The 17,398-nt window shown below is 57.2% G+C and overlaps 1 protein-coding gene across 3 annotated transcripts in view; it reads right to left on the reverse strand.

Moving 5' to 3' along the window:
• The window catches only part of ZBTB47 (zinc finger and BTB domain containing 47), a 26,374-nt gene extending 17,204 nt beyond the window's left edge, over positions 1-9,170 (reverse strand). Inside the window, exon 1 of one of the 3 annotated variants that reach the window (XM_068934106.1) lies at positions 8,678-9,170. In XM_068934106.1, the coding sequence (XP_068790207.1) occupies positions 8,678-8,680 (3 nt within the window). In that variant the 5' untranslated portion in view covers positions 8,681-9,170. Of the gene's footprint in view, positions 1-8,464; positions 8,555-8,677 lie in introns of those variants that run through there. The other 2 variants (XM_068934108.1, XM_068934107.1) reach the window with 2 other exon arrangements.
• Positions 9,171-17,398: the final 8,228 nt, after the last annotated feature.

Consider the following 17,398-nt stretch of genomic DNA (forward strand, 5'->3'; position numbering starts at 1 on the left):
AACAAAGCAAAAAAAAATAAAAATAAAAAGAAGTGCAAATAATAAAAAGGGCGTTTTCGGCCCGTCTGACTCGGTCCTGTCCGCCCGTAGCCTCGGAGCGACAGACGGCGGTCGGCAGCTTGGCTCGGTTCGGCCCCTACGGCTGCCGCCGAGCGCAACCCCCCCCCCCAGCAAGATCCCTGCATCTTCCCATGCTGGGAAAAAAAACAAGTCTTTTATGTATCTGTACATACAGATACAAAGAGAGAGACCAAAGGCAGCCTCAAGCTGCACGGGAAGGAGGAGGATGCTGCAGAAGTGTGTCCGTGACGGCGGCCGGCCCCTGCCGTCGGACACCGAGCCCCGCGACAGCGCCGGGTCCCGCGCTCCCCGTTCGTTCCCGGGAATCTCAGCCCTTCTCCAAAGCGCCGTGTTGCACCCTGGCGCGTGCACAAGCGAGGCATCCCGCTTTCCGCTGCAAAACTGCACCGAGGCCTGCCAGCCCCGCACCGAGCTATTTTTATTTTTGGCATTAGGTGTCGGGCCAAGGTGGCTTCCCCGCGTCGCCAGGCTCCAAAAGAAAGAGGGTTTTTTTTTGTTTTTTTTTTTTTCCCGCTTCGGACGGCTGCGTTTCGGCGAGCGGGCTCTCCCCTCCACTCCTCCACCCCCCCAAAAATCGTGGGGCTGCCAAGGCGCCTCTAATGGGTCCCAGCGTCGGCAGGGGCAGCGCGTGCCTTGGCCCCGTCCCGCCGCTGACTTCAGCCCTCGCTCGGCAGCGGGACGTTTGCTCTTTATTGCTATCAGATGCTGCCGGCGCTGCGGAGCGGAGCCGGGACGCCGGCGCATCCCCCCGCTCCGGCGGCTCCGGCCGCCGCCAGCACGCGACGCCAGGGCAAGGCAACGGGCAAAAAAAACAGTAAAGCCCTCCCCCCAAAAAAAAAACAACCTTCCCCTCCCTGAGCCGTCCGCCCCGACTCCGGCGGTTTCGACGGGAGACGGCGTTGGCCCAAGCCGACCCGGCGCTTTTCTCCCGCCCGGGGACCCGTTCGGTCTTTTCCTGAGCGCGGGAAAATAAGGAAAACCAGCACCAAAAAAAAAAAAAAAAAACCCTAAATTCAGCCAAAGCTACAAATTTTTCCCCACGGATCCCACGAGAAAGCGGAGGTGGCGGGCAGCGGGGTGGGGGGGAGGAGAAAAGCAGGAGGCATCCCCGCTAACGCCGCCGAGAGGAGCCCGAGCCGGAGCGGCTCCCACGCAAGCCTGGACCGCTTGTGCCGCCGGCGCGGCTGCTTTCGCGCCCCTTCTGCCCCCGCTCGCAGCTTCCTCCCCGCTCACCCGAATAAAGGCGACAACCGGCCGCTGGCGAAACAATCCCGGCGGGGCAGACGGCCGTCGCCGAAGGGGCCCGCGCGGCCCCCGCAGCCAGGCCGCCGAGGAGGAGGAGGAGGAGGAGGAGGCTGGAGCCCAGGAGCGACGGCGGAGGCGTCAAAGCCGGCTGCGGCCCCGGCAGGGATTTTCTTGCAAGGCTCACGCGCGTCGCCTGCGCTTTATTACAGCTTTTTTTTTTTCTTCTTCTTCTTTTTTTTTTTCCCCCCCCGGCGCAATCCCAGATTTTCTCGCCTCTCCTCCGACACCTTGGGGGGGGGGGGGGGGAAACCCACTTCTCGCTCGCTCTTGCTTAGCGTTATTTATCCGGCCGCCGGCCCGAGCGCTCCCATCGCTTCCCGCGCTCTTCTCCGGGGCGAAAAGCTGCCAAAGTTGGAGGGGGGGGGGGTGACCGATTCGCGGCGCTACCTGTCCCCGGCCCCGGGAAAAACCTTTGCCGGGAGCGTGGGAAAATCGCGCGCCGGGATCCTCCTGGGGGGGGCGGGGGGGGGGATGCGCTCGCCGGGCTGTTTAATGCATTTTGGAGGGGTGTTGGAGGGATGGGGAGCGGGGGGAAGGAAAAATAAAAATAATAATAATAATAAAAAAAAAGGTTGTTCTCGTTTAATTCGGGGAGGGCCGTCAGGAAAAACAAGCAGGAAGGGCAAAAACAATAGCTGGGCCGAGACGCCGCCTGCAAAGGCGCTCGCCGGACGCCGCTCGCAACGTCAGCCCGGCGGCTCGCTGCGCAGAAGAAACGGAGGCCGAGGCGCCGGGCCGGCTCGGACGCGCTGGGGGAGCGACGGGTGCAACGAGTCGCTCGGTCTCAGCCAGCCGGCCGGCCGGGGAAAAACCTTCCCGCCTCGCCGCGGACGCAGCGCCGGGATTGCAGCCCCACGTCCGAGATGCGGCCGAGCCCAGGGGGGACAGCCCCGGCGTTTTGGGGGGGGGGGGGACGGCGTGCGGATGGGGAAACCGAGGCAGGATGCGTGTGCCGATCCGTTTTCCAGCCGGCAAGCCGCTGCCGCCGAGGAGGAGGAGGAGGAGGAGGAGGAGGCGCGAAGCAAGGGGGGGGTCCCCGGCGACAGCCAAGCCCGGAGGCCTGGTTAAGGGAAGCCGGAGGGTGGGGAGGGAGGCGGGAGGGGGGGGAAAAGCCTGGGATTCGGCTCCAGCCGGCCTCTCCCCTTCCCGCCGGCTGCTCCGGAGGCGGCTTTGGGGGGAAAACGGGCTGCAGAGCCGGAGGCGGAGCGGCGGCGGGGCGCCGGCTTTCCGCCGGCGGGCCCCGCGCAGGGTTAACGCCGACTGCCGGCTATTTATTTTTTTATATATATATATATATATATATATATATATATATATATATATTCCAACCCCCCCTCGGAAAAAAAAATAAAAACCCCCAAAACACGCATACACACAAAAAAACCCACCCAAAAAACCCTGTCCGCTCGCCAGCTGCTCGGTGTATTTTTCTCCTTTGCTTTCGCGCCGGCGGCCCCGGCAGCGAAGCCACAGAGAGGCTTTTTGGCAGCGCCGGGTCCGCGGCTCTGCTCGGCCTTCGCCCCGTCCGCGCTTCCTCCTCGGCCGCCCGGGGCGGGTGTCCTCCCGTTGTCCCGCTGCAGGACGTCTCGACGTGCCGCCCGCCCGCGCGCTGAGGACGGCCCAGGCTGCCCCCAGCTGCAGCCCTGCAGACGCACCGACTCTTCCTCCCGTTTTGGGCTGCGCGCTTCAAGAAAGATGGACCTTTCAAGACCTTTCAAGACCCTTCAAGAAAGAGGACCGAACGCAAAGCCAACGGAGGAGAACAAGTCAGAGACGCAGCAAACGTGACCCAGACGTGCCAGAGTTTTGGGTCTACAGAAGAAGAGGTTGAAGACGCGCTGACAGCAGCTTTAGGTACCTAACGGCGACTGGAAGGAGGGAGGAGATGTCTGGGAGCAGGTCCACCACTGTCCGGCCACGCACATCTCCAGCATGCTCTTAACGGAGTGGACCCGGCCCCAGGCTGCAACCTGCCTCTGAGGGTACCAAACCCACCAGCTGGGGTGACCTTCCTTCGAGCACCCGTCCTCCTGGACAGCAGGAGGAGCAGCGCATGCTGGGTAGCACCTGGGGACAGCAAACTGATTTTTCGAGCTGCACAAGGGTGACTTTTTGGAAACAAAGACGACAAAGCTGGCAGCAGCCCGAGCAATGGTCCCTCAGCCTGGAGAAGACAGCTGGTGGAGGTTGAGCCCACACAGGATGCATCCTGGGGGACATCTCCAAGGCGGAGGTGACGCCGCAGACGCCTGCCTTCCTGCCTCGCTCGCGGCCGGTGCCGAAGGAGCAAAACGGGGGCAAAATCCCCACGTTGCATCAACCTCCGCCGCGACGCAAGACGACGCAAATTTGGCCAGCGCCAGCCCCAGGAAGGAGGAAGGACCCCGGCTCGCTCGCCCCGGCCCGTGGAAAACAAGCGGAGAGAAGAGCGACGGAGGAAACGAGGACAAAACCCAGCACTAACCTCCTTGCCTGGGCCACGGGCCAGGCGCCGGCGCCAGGGGCCGGCCCCGCGCGGCACGGGCCAGCACGAGCTGCTCGCTCGCTCGGCGGCCGGCCCAGGGGCTGCTGGAGGTGGCCAGCACCTCTCTCCGGCAGCCAGCCCAGCACCGGCAAGGGGGAGAAGAAAGGGGACAACGCAAAGCTGGTCCTGAGGACACCAGGTCATGTGGCGAGGACGTGGGCCCCCGTGGTGCAGGAGCCCACCAGCCCCCAGGCCAGGAGATACCCTCTTGGCCATGGCTGCAAACCTCCCCCTGGCTCTTCTGGGCCCCATAAGGGCTAATCCGGCCCCAGCTTGGTCTAAACCAACCTTTTCGTCCAGAAATCATTTTCTTGGTACCAGAACCAGGCCGGGCGGAGGTCCCGGCTCTACCCCACGCCATCTGGCAGGAGGGAGGACCTCACCATCTCCATCCCGTGTGCCTTCCCCATGGGAAGCACCACTTGCCGGGTCTGCTGCTGCTTTGGTGGCTGATACAACCACCCCAGGACCAAAATGAGCAGGGAGCGCTAAAAAGGCCACGGAGGCACCCACAACAGAGGTTAGCAGTGCAAAGAGGAGGGTGCAAACATGATGCTTTGGGAGAGGAAGGCTGCAGGGTTCCCCCTTCCCTGTAGATGAGACCTGAGGGATGTCCTCGGGACCACAGCAGGGACGTCCCCCACCACCGGTCCAGCCAGGAGAGCCCGGCATCTCTGGATCTCTCCGCGTAACAGAAAGAAAGAGCCAGAAATCATGAAAAAACGCTGACACAAACGCAGCATTAACCGATGCACAAAGCATCCCCCTGGGCTTCACTGAATTTGGTCGGCACAGCAAGGCGGCGTCTCCGATCCTTGGCGCTCCAGCCGGCACGGCCCTGGTCCGTGGGTTTGGCATGGCTCCACGTAGCCTCACTGGCTGCTTTTGGCCATGGGATCTTTCATTGCCGGCCACAAGCAGGACGGGATAGATCCCTATCAGGGGGAGTGGGGCTTCCCGGAGGAGCACCTCAGTGAACTCAAAACGCTGGACGAGGAGCACGTGAACACCCCGGCGTTTGGACTTCTCCGAGCAGCGATTTCCTGGCATCCACCCACCTACCAACTGAGGTGGTTAAATATATCCAAACTGGCCATCTCCTCCAACCCATCACGCCATGGCATCACTGGATGGCATCACTGGAAGCAGTGGGTATGTCACGCGTCGAAGCATCTCACCTAGGAAGGGCAGGACTTTCTGACGCCGCCGTGGCAGCCAACCATCTCCAGGTGCCTGATTTAGCCACGCTGTGTCCCCCATGGACCACGTAGGTCTGCCGCATCTCCTTTGGTCTTACGTGCCCCCAGGCTCACAACAGCTACGAGAGGTGCTGAGAACCCCACAAATCAGCTTTCTCTTCCCCTTTTCCTCAGGTGGGATTAACTGCTAGAGCTTCGAGAGGCAACGACGAGCCAAGACCTTTCCAGCAAGCAGAAGACAGGGCAACACTCAGATGGCCGTTGTTCATCATTTCTCATCACCTCCAGCAGGAAGAGGGACCTGCTGAGCCGACGTGAAGGATGTCAATGGAGTTGTCCTTCACCATTGGGCCTGCTAACATGGCCCCAGCCCAAGTGAGACCCTCGGGAGCACTGAAGGCGTCCGGTACTCACTGCGGCCCGGCGCACAGTCCCCAGCAAAGAGGAGAAAAGCAGAAGGAAAAGATGAGACGAAGCAGGACAGCGGAGGAAGGCGGAGAAGATTCGGCAAGGTCTAACGTGTCCCTGGCTAGCGGTTTGGTTTTGGGGCTCGGCGTTGCCTCCCTGGCATGCCACGTGCCGTCTCCACACGGGTTGTCCATCTCTGCTCTCCAAGGGGAACGGGGAGCCATTGCCTTCAAGCCCCTGCTCATCGCCGGCTTTGCGGCTGGAGACAGTCAGCGTTACTCAACCCGTTTCAAGAGGAAAGTTAAAAATCCAGCCGCGGTTTCTGTTTCGACACCTCCAAGGTTTGTCCAAACCCAACTCTGATTAGATCCAGGAGGCAGCGACTGCTGAGATCTGCTCTCCGGCAGCTAAAAATATATCATTTTCTAACCCGGCTCCAGACCACAAAACTGCTAGGGTGGTAAAGGTTCAGCACAGCGTTTCCCAGACCCCTGGACGCAGCCTGGGACTGGACATGCCATTCATGCCTGCGCGCTTTGCCCGGGCCGGGCGGACGCTGTAGGACCTTCTGGTCCACAGCAGCAGTCTCTCAACCCCAGCACCATTTATCACCACGGATTTCACCCTCACCCAACGCTTTCAAGGGGACTGACTCACCCGTATCAGCGATGACGCTCGCTCTGCACCGCATCCGCCACTGCTCTTGGACGGTGCTTGTCCTTGAAGCAGTGACCCTAGAGACATTTCCCATTTCCAGCTGCCCGGATCCTGAAACCGGCCTCATCCGTGGGTTCCCACCTGCCTGCGCACATGAGGTTTCCCTTCCCTGCAGAGGGGTCTTCGGGAAGGGCCGTCTGTGCTCCCCCGGCCTGCCCATCCTCCCTGCCCAACAGTTTAATGTTTTTATAAATGTGCACTAAAACGGCTTATTTTTTGTCTCGACTGCCCAGCAGTTGGGAAAGAAAGACTTTAAATCAGACGGGGTGTTAACAGCCCCTTGCTCCGTACAGTCTCGCTGCAGGCAACTGCAAAAAGCACAGAATAATCATTAAAAAAAAAACAAAAAAAAAAAAAGAGACAATTTACCGGAATTAACTACTCTACCCATCACACCCGCACCGCCACGTCCCCTCTTGCGCTCCGTCCTCTTTTGCCAAACATCGACGCGGCAAAGACCGGTCCTTCCCGGACGCAGCGGCTTCCTCATCTCCGGGCTCGGCAGGGACAAGCCGCAGGGCCACCTGCGGCGACGGAGCGTCGGCCCTTGGCCCTCCTTGCCCCGTGCCGGCTGGGGGGGCCGTGCCGGGCTGCACCCCGCGCCGCCGGGGGCGAGCCCTCCTCCTCCTCGCCGCCGCCTTGTTTCCATAGGAAACGGGGATAAAAACCACACGCGCGCGGGTCCGCTCGGCCCATCGCCTTGTCGCCCGCCGAGACCCCCCCCCCCCCCCGTCCCTGCAACGGGCAGGGGACCGATGCCGCCCGCGCGCCTGGTACCCGGCCGGACCCTGAGCTCATCCGTGGCAAGGGAAACTTCAACCGGGCTGAGAGCGGTTTCGGCTCGGCCGGCGCCGCGTCCCCCGTCCTCGCTGGGGAGGGAAACAAATAAATGAAAAGAAAAGGTTTAAATGCACCAGAGCGGGGTGGTGGTGGTGGGGGGGGGGAAATCGCACCCGTGCGCTCCGCCGCCTTCCCGTAGTCGAACGCTGATTCCTCGCACCCTGAGCCGAATGGGAAGGCGAGATTGCGGCACCCCCCCCCGCCTTCAAGGCTCCTGGGTTACTTAAGCCGAGCCGGCTCGCTCGAGAAAAACTCCGACATCGAAGCGTTCGAGCCGAATCACTTGCAGCGAGCGCAACCGGTCCAGAAATATTAAGAAATTTAAAAAAAAAAAAGCGTCAACACGCATAAACCCTTCAGGCCCTTCCAAGGATTTCTCCCCGGCCAAAGAAATTTTTTCCGCCCCCCCCCACTTCCCCGTCCCTTGCGCGCGGCGGGGGCACCAAGCAAAGGTTTTCCACCGCCCAACTTTCGCGGCGCCCGCTTTGTTACGACGTCCGGACCCAGCGCTTTCTCCCCGTATGCGCAAAGCCGCTCGGGTTACTCGGTGCATTACGCCGCACCGTAACTTCGGAGTAGGAGATGGGGGGAGAGGGCCGGAGCGGCGGGCGGCTCGCGCGATGCTGCCCGTCCGCCCGCGCAGAAACGGGCGCTTGCTTCCTCACCTGGCCAAGGCCGATACGCGGATAGGTACACACACGTATGTACGGATATATATGTGCCCCCACACACCTCTGCACGCGCATGTAGGCAGGCACGCGTACGCGCGGCCGGCGGGGCCCTTTCCCGGGCCAGGGCACGGCGAGGGCAGCAGCAACGAGCAAAATGACGGAGCCATCCGGGAAACCCAAGGGGCCGCTCGCCCGCCCCGACAAACCCCCCCGGCCACCCCGCCGCCACCCAAACTTTCCCGCTCGGGCGGCCCCGGGCAGCCGCGGAGGTGGGGGGGGGGGCTCCCCCACGCACCCCTGAACCCCAGGGCTCCCCCCTTGCACCGAGCACCCACCACCACCACCCCCGTGACCCCCCCCCCGACCCGACACCGCCGGCGGGGGGGGGGGGGCGAAAGGCCTGCGTGTGGATTGCTTTTCCTCCCCCCCCCCCCCGCCTTTCGCAATTTCGTGCACAATGCTCCCTATTTCCGTGGGGTGGGCGCACCCACGCCGCTCCCCTCCTCCCCCCTCCGCGGCCCGCCCCTATTTTTGCAATGAAAAGCCCCGGCCCATCGCATGGGGCGTGCGGGCACGGTTTGCACCACCAACTTCCCCCCCCGCCGCCCCCCTCCCACGCGGGACCCCCGCCCCCCCCCCCCGCCCTCCGCGCCCCACGCGGGACCCCCCGCGCCGATGCAGCATGCCCGCGAGCTCGCCCATGCAGCCGCCACCCCCACCTCCACCTCCGCCGCCCTTGCAAGGGTTGGGGCAAGTTTCGGAGGCCTTTGCAAAGTCAGCAAAGCCCCGGGAGCGCGAGAAAGCACGGCGGGGGGGGGGGGGGGGGGAGGAAGAAGAAGGAGGGGGGGAGGGTAAAAAAAAAAAAAAAACAAGGAAAGGGAAAAAATAAAAATAAATAAATAAATAAATAAGGAGGGGGTTGCAAGCTCTACCATTTTGATGCAAAGGTCTCCGCGCAAAGGAGTCCCGGTCCTCCTCCGCTTGCCTGGGGTTTTTGCTCTCCATGAAAAAAAAAGAAATGTTGGGTTGGGTGGTTTGCTGGGTTGGTTGCTCTTTTTTTTTTTTTTTTGCCTTTTTTTTTTTTTTTGCTGGCTTTTTTTTTTTTGGCCTTTTTTTTTTTTTTTTTTTGCCTTTTCGGAGGTGGGGGGGGTGAGGAGGGGAGGAGATTACCGCGCCGCCGCTGCCAGCCCTGCTTGCATCCCCCCTGCCCCTCTTTTCTTTCTTTTTTTTTTTTTCCCCCCCCTTTCTTTCTTTCTTTTCTCTTTGTTTTTTTTTGGGTTTTTTTTTTTTTTTTCTCCTGGTCCTCCTCCTTCCCCCCCCCACCCCCTTCCTCGCTTCTTCACCTCATCCTGCCCATCGCCATGTTAGCCCCTTTTAGGAAGACGGAGGAATGCGGAGCCGCGGCGGCTCCGGCTGCCAAGAGCCCAAGGGCTCCTGATTGGAGCCGCCGCATCAGATGGGGCCGCGTCTGGCCCTTTAAAGAGACAGGACCCCGCGCCGCGCCGCCGCCGCCCCCCCACGCGCGACCGCGCTCCCACGCGCGCCGCCGCCCCGACGCGCGCGCCCGCGGTTTTTCCCACGGCGGCCCAGCGGGGCAGGGCGCGCCTCCCCCCCCCCACAAAACCCGCAAGCAGAAGTGGGTGCAGGGTGGTGACCCCCCCCTCCCCCACGCAGGTTTTTTTGGCCGTGGGGCTTCGTGCGCCATCGTTGGCTTTGCGGCGGGGGATCCCGCTTCCCGCTCTGGAGGGGTGTTTTGGGGTGGGAAAAGGGCAGTTTGGGGAGTCGTAAGGGTGCCATCAGGCTCCGGGCATGATTTTGTACACGGGACCGAGCCTCTCGGCCCCCGCTGCGCGGGTGGGAAACGTGATAAACGCGGCTCCTTCGGGCAAGGCAAAGGAGCCCGTGATTTTTAAGCCAGAGCCGTGATTTTAGGGGGCGCCTTGCTACGGGACCCAACCGCGCCACCGCGCCGCATCCTCTGCTCCCTGGGACCCGAAACGCGGGGCACGCCTTCACCCCGCGCTGCTTTTCCCACCGCTGGGAAGCTCGCCCCCAACCCACCCAAATATTTCCCCCGTGTTCCCACCGGGCGCGTCTCCCACTGAGCAAACCGGGGCAGAGCCGACCTAGACCGGGGCGGGGGGGTCCCGAGCCGACGTCCCCCCAGCGCCCGCGGGGCCGAGCGGCGCTCCAAGGCCCAGCGGGGCGGTGGGACGGGACTTTGGAGCCCGTCTGCCCCTCGTCTCCTCGCCCCCAAATTGGAGCGGTGCTTTTTATTATCGTGCACCTAGCGCCGTGCGAGAGTGGCGGGCCGTGATTGTTTTTTTCGGTGGCCGCCTTTGGAAGCGATCGCGCCACGGCGGCCGACTCTGAGCCTGCCTGAGGAGCACACTGGTGCCCGTCGATCGAGACCGGCCCGCCGGCCCCTTAGTCGCTTTATCTTTCTCCCACCTTCCAAGCTATTCTCTTCTCCTTAACCACTCCTTTTTCCAGACAGAAATGTGGTAACGTCTTGCACTTGTTTAGACTCTGCTTGGGTTGCTGTGTGCAGTAACTTATTCCAGATGTTTATGACTCTTTGCCGAATGTCACTGCAGCCACGTCCTGCCTATGCTCTATTTCCTGATTTTACTTAATTGTTTATGCCCTTTCTTTCTTTCCACCCTGCTTCACTCTAGAGAAGGAAAAAAAACAAAAATCCCTCAAAACCCAGACAACTTTATCAGTAGCTTTCACGTATCAGAACACTTCTCCTGAGGAGGCTAGAGATGAATATTTTTTATGTTTAGCCTGCCTTCCACCCCAGAAACATTTCCAAAAGCTACATCAGCTCCTGAGAAACATCCGGCTGCAACGCATCCATCTCCGGGGTGAAGGTTAGCACTGAACCGGCAAAAATGCCACCAGTGGGAGTATTTGGCCGGGTGGCAGCTAGAGGGAAATCCAGCCTCTCTGCATGAGCTTCCTAGGCAAATAACCAGCTGAGGGCCGGGAGCTTTGGGAGGAAGGGTCACAAGGTCCACAGGTGGGAACCAAGAGATTTAAGCCCTGTTCTTAGGGGCCTGGGGTGGGGAATGAGGTGAGTCTTACTTTCTTCATGGCTCTAAAGCACACAGAGATCTGCAGGGAGAGGCATATTACGGAGGAGAGGACTCAGGTGGCCTTGCTATGACACCTCTGTCCTTTGGGGGAGGCTGAAGCTGACCCAGCTGCTGTTCACCCCATGGTGAACCCCATGGCTGGTCTTCATGTGGCAGGGTGAGCTGAATTTGCTGACAAATAACTTCCCAAATCTCCCAACAAATCCAAACCGACCTTGTTTGATCATTTCACTTGACATACAAAGCAAGCTCCTCTTCTGTTCCTCATCCCACCATGCAAAGGCCAAGCAGGGTGAGATGTAAGATACCGCCATGTAGATCAAGACACCTAGAATAGAACTGTGCCAGCGTGAGCCCCGTGTCTCTGCTCCCAGACAGTTAATAGGGATTAATTAACCTCCCACTGCAGCGAAGGAGCTTGGAGAACAGCTCAGCCCCCCTCTTCCTGGGCACCTGCTGCTGTGCTGACTAGGACACACTTCATTTACCTGCACAAGCATCTAGTCCCATCCGAGCTGCTCTTGGCTTTTTCCTGGGCCTCCTGTTGCTGCCTCAGGAGGCTGTGAGTCTCTTAGAGGTCCCATGTCCACCAACCCTGTGCAGATGCTTTGGATACTTGGGATACTCTTCTTCATCTGCTGGGATTTCTGAAAGTGGGTAGCTCCAGGCTGGTTTTGCCTTCATGCAGACAAAGGTCTGGAAGGTGGAGTCTTCCTGGGACGATGTGGGCTCTGAGACAGCTCTATGCGCTGTGAGATAGCTCTACCACGTATTGCAGAGACACAGCACTGGTGAAAACACAGACGGAGCTAGAGACGCTCTGTAGGTACCTGGGCCCACAAATGTGTGAGAAAGCACCCTTCCGACCTCTGAAGGAGGGCGGTACATCCCAGGCGTAGACGGGTGAGACTAAGTGGGGAAAGCCAAGTAGGTTTATTTCCTAAGGTAAGACACAACAAGGGCGCAAGAACATGAAGCGTATCCTACAACAAAAGTGTAATGGCCTCCAGCTCACCATATGGGAATCCTGCCCTGGAGAAACGGCACTGTCAGAGCACAAACTAGCACTGAAACCCCGTCTGCCAAGGGGTGAAAGCAGAAAGCTCCTCGGGGAAACCGTAAGTGAGCCGCAAGAGGATCCGCACCCTTGTAAGATACCGAAAGCTCGTCTGAGACTAACTCCTAGCAGAGAAATGGGCCAGCCCGTTGCTGGGGAAGTTTATCTAAGCCTGGATAAGCTCTCCTTAAAGCTAAGAGCATGTTCAGTGTCAACTGGAACTTAGAGCAGGAAAATGTAACCTGCCAGAGGTCTGTGAGAGCAAGCCTCAGAAAAGGGAGAGCCTCCTGGGCACCCTCACAGAGGGGCTGCTCAACCTCAGATAACACCCAGAGGCAGAAGGTTGCTCTGAGGATGTTGCCTGAACAACCCATTTGTCTGCAATTCGGGTGAAGCAGCTGGGATAATCCAGTTCGGGATACTTGGAGGGGAACCCACGAAGAAGCGAGTGTGCTGCTGCTGATGCAAAGTGGAGCGGGGAGCCTCCGGGCATGGGGCTAGAGCAGACAATCTGGTATTGACAGGGCTGATGGCCTCAAGAATATTTTAGGAAAAAACAGCACATCAAGCAAGGAGAAAACCAGCATGTCTCCTCCTTAAGGGTGGTGGTAAGGGACACAGGGAAAAAGGAGGAGGTGGGGGACCACGCACAAGTCTCCTATCCAAGGAGATACTGTGGGGACCTACCTGCAATGTCCTTTCAGACAGTGGCACCTGTGGAATACTTTGGGTGCTGCTGGTATCATGTTAGAGAAGACAGAGCTGCTGCAGGGCTGGAGGTGATAACAGAAAAAGACAGGATAGAGGAAGGAAGCCCCTTCTCTGTAATCAGATTGATAAATGATGAGCAAATGGAACGAGATCCTGGTGACCCAGAAGTCTGGGATCTCATCCAGCCTCTTTCCAGCAGACTGGTGCCGTGAAAGGGACATCTTCTGCAACTTCTTTCTCTCGTGGGGCTATGAGATAGCAACTAAGGTCTTGAAATGAAGGAGTAGCCTCAGCTACTAGAAATATGTATAGGGACTGATGAACATTGAGAGGAACCAGGAAGGATTCCCACTTCCTTGGTCTAATGGGGACTCTGATCTCTGATGCTTCAGTTCGCGTTTCCTTAGCTTTGGTCTTCTCAAAGAGAAGTGTTAGCAAGGACGAGGGAAAAGAGGAAACCTGAGGTCCTGCAACAATGCCCTGCAATAGCTCAGACAACTTTCGAGTTTGCGAGCACCCATGCAAAAGCATTGGCCTGGGGGTGGGGGAGCCAGGAATATCTCCAAGGTGATACTGTCTCTTCTCTCTGACTTTGTCTGCCTGGGCTAGATTCACTTTTTTAAGAATCAGTGCAATGACAGGAGAAGGTGTGCTCTGATGAGCATCTTCAAAAGCTTCTACAGACTGGAAGTCCCATAGATAGATGCTGCTCCAGATCATGAGACCAGCTTCCTAGGTGTGGACTCTTCCTGAATTAGCATTGAACTACCCAGGACATAAGGGTTAGCAGGTGCTTGGGCAGAGAGCAAGGCAGAACAGGGCTCTGGATTGCCTCGTCCTCACCCTTAGGATGCAGGAGGGAGGCCAGGGACATGGTCACCACCTTTGCAGACATCTATCTGGCTCAGCAACTGGTTTTTGCTCAGCCCAGCTGGTTTTCACTCAGCAGCTGGTTTTGAGAGCAGGCACACAGATCGTGGAAAAGAAAAGATCAAATCAGGCCAACAGAAAAAAAAAAAAAAAAGAAAAAAGAGAGAGAGGGAGAGCAAGAACATTCTTGGAAGCTCTCTGGCCTCTCTCCCTCTAGCCTCCTGAGAGGAGGAGAAGGGAAGAGACAGAACAAAAGGCACAAAAAACAATGAGACAAAGAAACAGTAACACGAGGATTGCAAGGTTCAAAGAAGCAGCTTCGCGGTGCAACAGAAAAGGCCTGCTCCCAAGAGCACGCTAGCTCAGCCAGGCAGTGCGGAGGACCCGGGGGTCGTACAGAATACGCTGTCCTTTTATGGCCAGACGAGGAGGGCCGTGCTGTGTGAGCCTGTCCTACTAAGGCAAAACGTCTCCCGCTTAAGTGCTTGCAATGAGAACACCCACGGAGTGAATATAGACAAGCTCTCAAAGGACAACTGAAATACTGCTGCTTCATGTTGACCCCAATTTTTTTTTTTTCCCCTCTTCCTTTAATTTTCTCGGTTCTACCTTCAAACTACGAAAAAGAAAAGAGGCAATTATTCAGACGCATCCCCTCGCAGGGCCTGCCGGTTTCAGGGGACCCTCTCCCATCGCTGCAATCCGTTTCAGGATCAGGCTCGGAAAGGCCATTTGAGGACACGGGCAAACGTCCTGAGCAGACAGGTCTCAGCGTGGACGACGGTCTCCTTCCCACCAGCAACAACTACACCCTGCCTTGTAGCAGGCAGGCAAGAGGAGTTCACGCCAGTGTTTATCCTCCCCTGCGCAATGAAATGTTTACGATCCAAGCCTGGGAAGATGTCATTACTCTGTATGCTTAAATGCTACCATGCGTGCCAAGTTCATCCTTCCCCTGCTGCAAATCACAGCCCAGGCTGACCCAAACTCTTGCTGCCTGAGAGGAAGCTGTGACCTCCAAAAGCTGCAGAATATATGTCTTATCGGAGGTGCTTAGGGTTTCATTCCACTATTACTGCAGTATCTAAGTGCTTTCCACCTAACACTGACAGTACGCTTCCTGCTGGCCCCGGTGGAGTTTCAGACTTAGCTTCCTTTCTAGGGATCAAAACTCCGCTAGCGATTGGTTTTTCTCTTTGGTTGGCAGAGGCAGGAAGGGGAATCAAAGTTGCAAATAAGGGCCTGTTTTTCAGCTGCGTTGACTGAACAGAAAGTCCAGTGAAGCTGGTCGTCTGTACTCCTGATTTCGTATTTTCAGTGTTTCTCACGTACGCGGTAATTTGTCCACCAGCAGGTAGCTGCGAGAACCAACAACCACCAGATTTTAATTCTCAGGGGGGCTTTTATTAGATTCCAGGTTCTGTTTTCTACAAAGTTTGGAATAATTAGGTTTTCTTTTTTACATGGTGATGCCAAGATTAGGAAATCCACTTTAAGCCCTTGAATTTGCAGCACTGTGATGAGAAGCTTTAAGCAGCAAAGAAAAACTGCTTGTAGGAAGAGGGGCGAGAATCCCTCCCTCCCCAGCCCGGGTTTCCTGCAAAATATTTAGCTTTTTTCTCCCCCACAAATGAAATCATAGAATGACAAAACAGGTTGGAAGGGATCTCCAGAGGTCACTTGGTTCAACATCCTGCTCAAAGCAGAGGGTTTCTCATCTTTTTATTTCTTTGCTGCTCTCTCAGCGCTTGATCTGAGAATCCAGAGACGAGGAGCAACGTTAACGCATATCCTTCACAGTCTGAATGACTTGCCCCGCTGCTGGACTTCAAAAATACTTTCTTTATACTAAAATGCATAGTGAGGCGAGACTGTGATCTCTGCCTCTTCCAGCTAGCTGGCTCAGTGGGGTTTGAGTGTATTTGCATACATTGTGCAGTACTGACAGACATAAAAGTGCTCATTAACAGTGGGGTCCTTCATTCGAGGAGCCGCAAAAGGACAGCACCAGAACTTTGGGATGTTTTCTCCAGGCGCGTCACATCAATATATCAGGCAGATGAAATGTAAAAGAGGGAGTGTGGTGCACTTGACTTTACCCTGCTTCCTGAGCTGTTCCTACTTGTCCAGGAAGGGTTGGGATCAGCTCCACACAGTCCAGCCGGAGACCAGTCACTAGCCAGCAGCGTCCCCCGGGGGGGTGATACTAGGGCCTATACTGCTTAACACCTTCATCGTTGACCTGGGTGACTGGCCTGAACGCACCCTCAGCAAATTCACAGATGCTACACAACTGGGAGGAGTGGCTGACACAGCAGAGGGCTGTGCTGCCATTCGGAGGGACCTCGACAGGCTGGAGGGATGGGAAAACAGGAACCGCAGGAAGTTCAACAAAGGCAAGTGCCAAGTCTTGCTCCCGGGGGGGGGGGGGGGGGGGGGAGAAATAACCCCAGGCACCAGTACAGGTTGGGGGCCGACCTGCCGGAGAGCAGCTCTGCGGAGAAGGACCCGAGCGTCCTGGTGGCCGACAGGTTGACCACGGGCCAGCAACGTGTCCCTGTGGCAAAGAGAGCCAACGGGATTCTGGGCTGCATTAGGCAGAGCATTGCCTGCAGGTCGAGGAGGTGATCCTTCCCCTCTGCGCAGCTCTGGGGGGGCCACACCTGGAGTGCTGTGTCCAGTGCTGGCCTCCCCAGGACAAGGAAGGCATGGACCTGCTGGAACAGGTCCATAAAGATGAAGAAGGGGCTGGAGCATCTCTCATACAAGGAGAGGCTGAGAGAGCTGGGCCTGTTCAGCCTGCAGAAGACAAGACTGAGGGTATCAAGAGGCCAGGGCCAGACTCTTCTCAGAGGTGCCCAGTGACAGGACGGGAGTCAGTGAGCGCACACTGAAAGAGAGGAAATTCCCGCTGAACATAAGAAAATGCTTCTCTACTGTGAGGGTGACAGAGCCCTGGAACAGGTTGCCCAGAGAGGTTGTGGAGTCTCCGCCCTTAGAGATATTCAGAACAAGGACATGGTCCCAGGCAACCTGCCCTAGGTTGAGCAGAGCTGGGTTGGATCAGGTGATCTTCAGAAGTCTCTTCTAACCCCAACTATTCTATGAGTCAGTCCCCGGGGTGAGTTCCAGCAGAGGAACACAGCATTACTCAGTCTTTGTGTTGGGAGAACAGGGGCTCCACTACCTAACTGCACATTTGAAGATAGAGGCCTCCAGACTGGATGTGTCAACACAGCAGCGTGAGAGATGTTAACTACAGACTAGAAAGTATCTAAGCTACTCAAGCACAGCTAGCACAGATAGGCCTAATGCTGCTGAACCACGGCTGCATTGCTTCCAAAGTGCATTTAACCATGTAAATCCAGCAAGCAGGGCCTTCAGTGATTTGCCCAGCAATCTGTGCCACATCTCTCCTCACTGCTACTGTGCTGGAGAAACATAAACTAACTCAGGAATATTTACCAAAGCTTCAGTCACATCATTTAACTGCAAAGACAGCCACGGACTCTGGTTCGTTGCAGCATGGGAAAAAAATAGAAGAGAGAAATAGGAAAGAGAGAAGACGTGTGAAAAGGCAGGGAAGCTCTATGGCTACCTAGCCTTCACTTGTGACTCGGCAGTTCTGACATCGTGGGGAAAGAAATATTTTTATTCTCACACTAGACCTTTCTCCAGCCACTAGTTTCCTGCATGAACGATTAAACTGCTGTTATCTTCAGGGCACTACACTGGAATTCAATAAAATTCAACCTTTTTCATGAAAAAAAAGTGGATTCTGTGTTCTAGGTGGGAAAGCCACAGGATTTTATAAGTATTTGGGTTTTTAAAAAGCCCTTGACAAGACTATTAAGGAAACTAAGTAGCCACAGGATTGAAGAAGAGGTCTTTTTATTGCACGAAAGCTGGTTAAA

This window comes from Struthio camelus, chromosome 2, assembly GCF_040807025.1.
Source record: "Struthio camelus isolate bStrCam1 chromosome 2, bStrCam1.hap1, whole genome shotgun sequence".
Taxonomy (NCBI): Eukaryota; Metazoa; Chordata; class Aves; order Struthioniformes; family Struthionidae; genus Struthio; species Struthio camelus.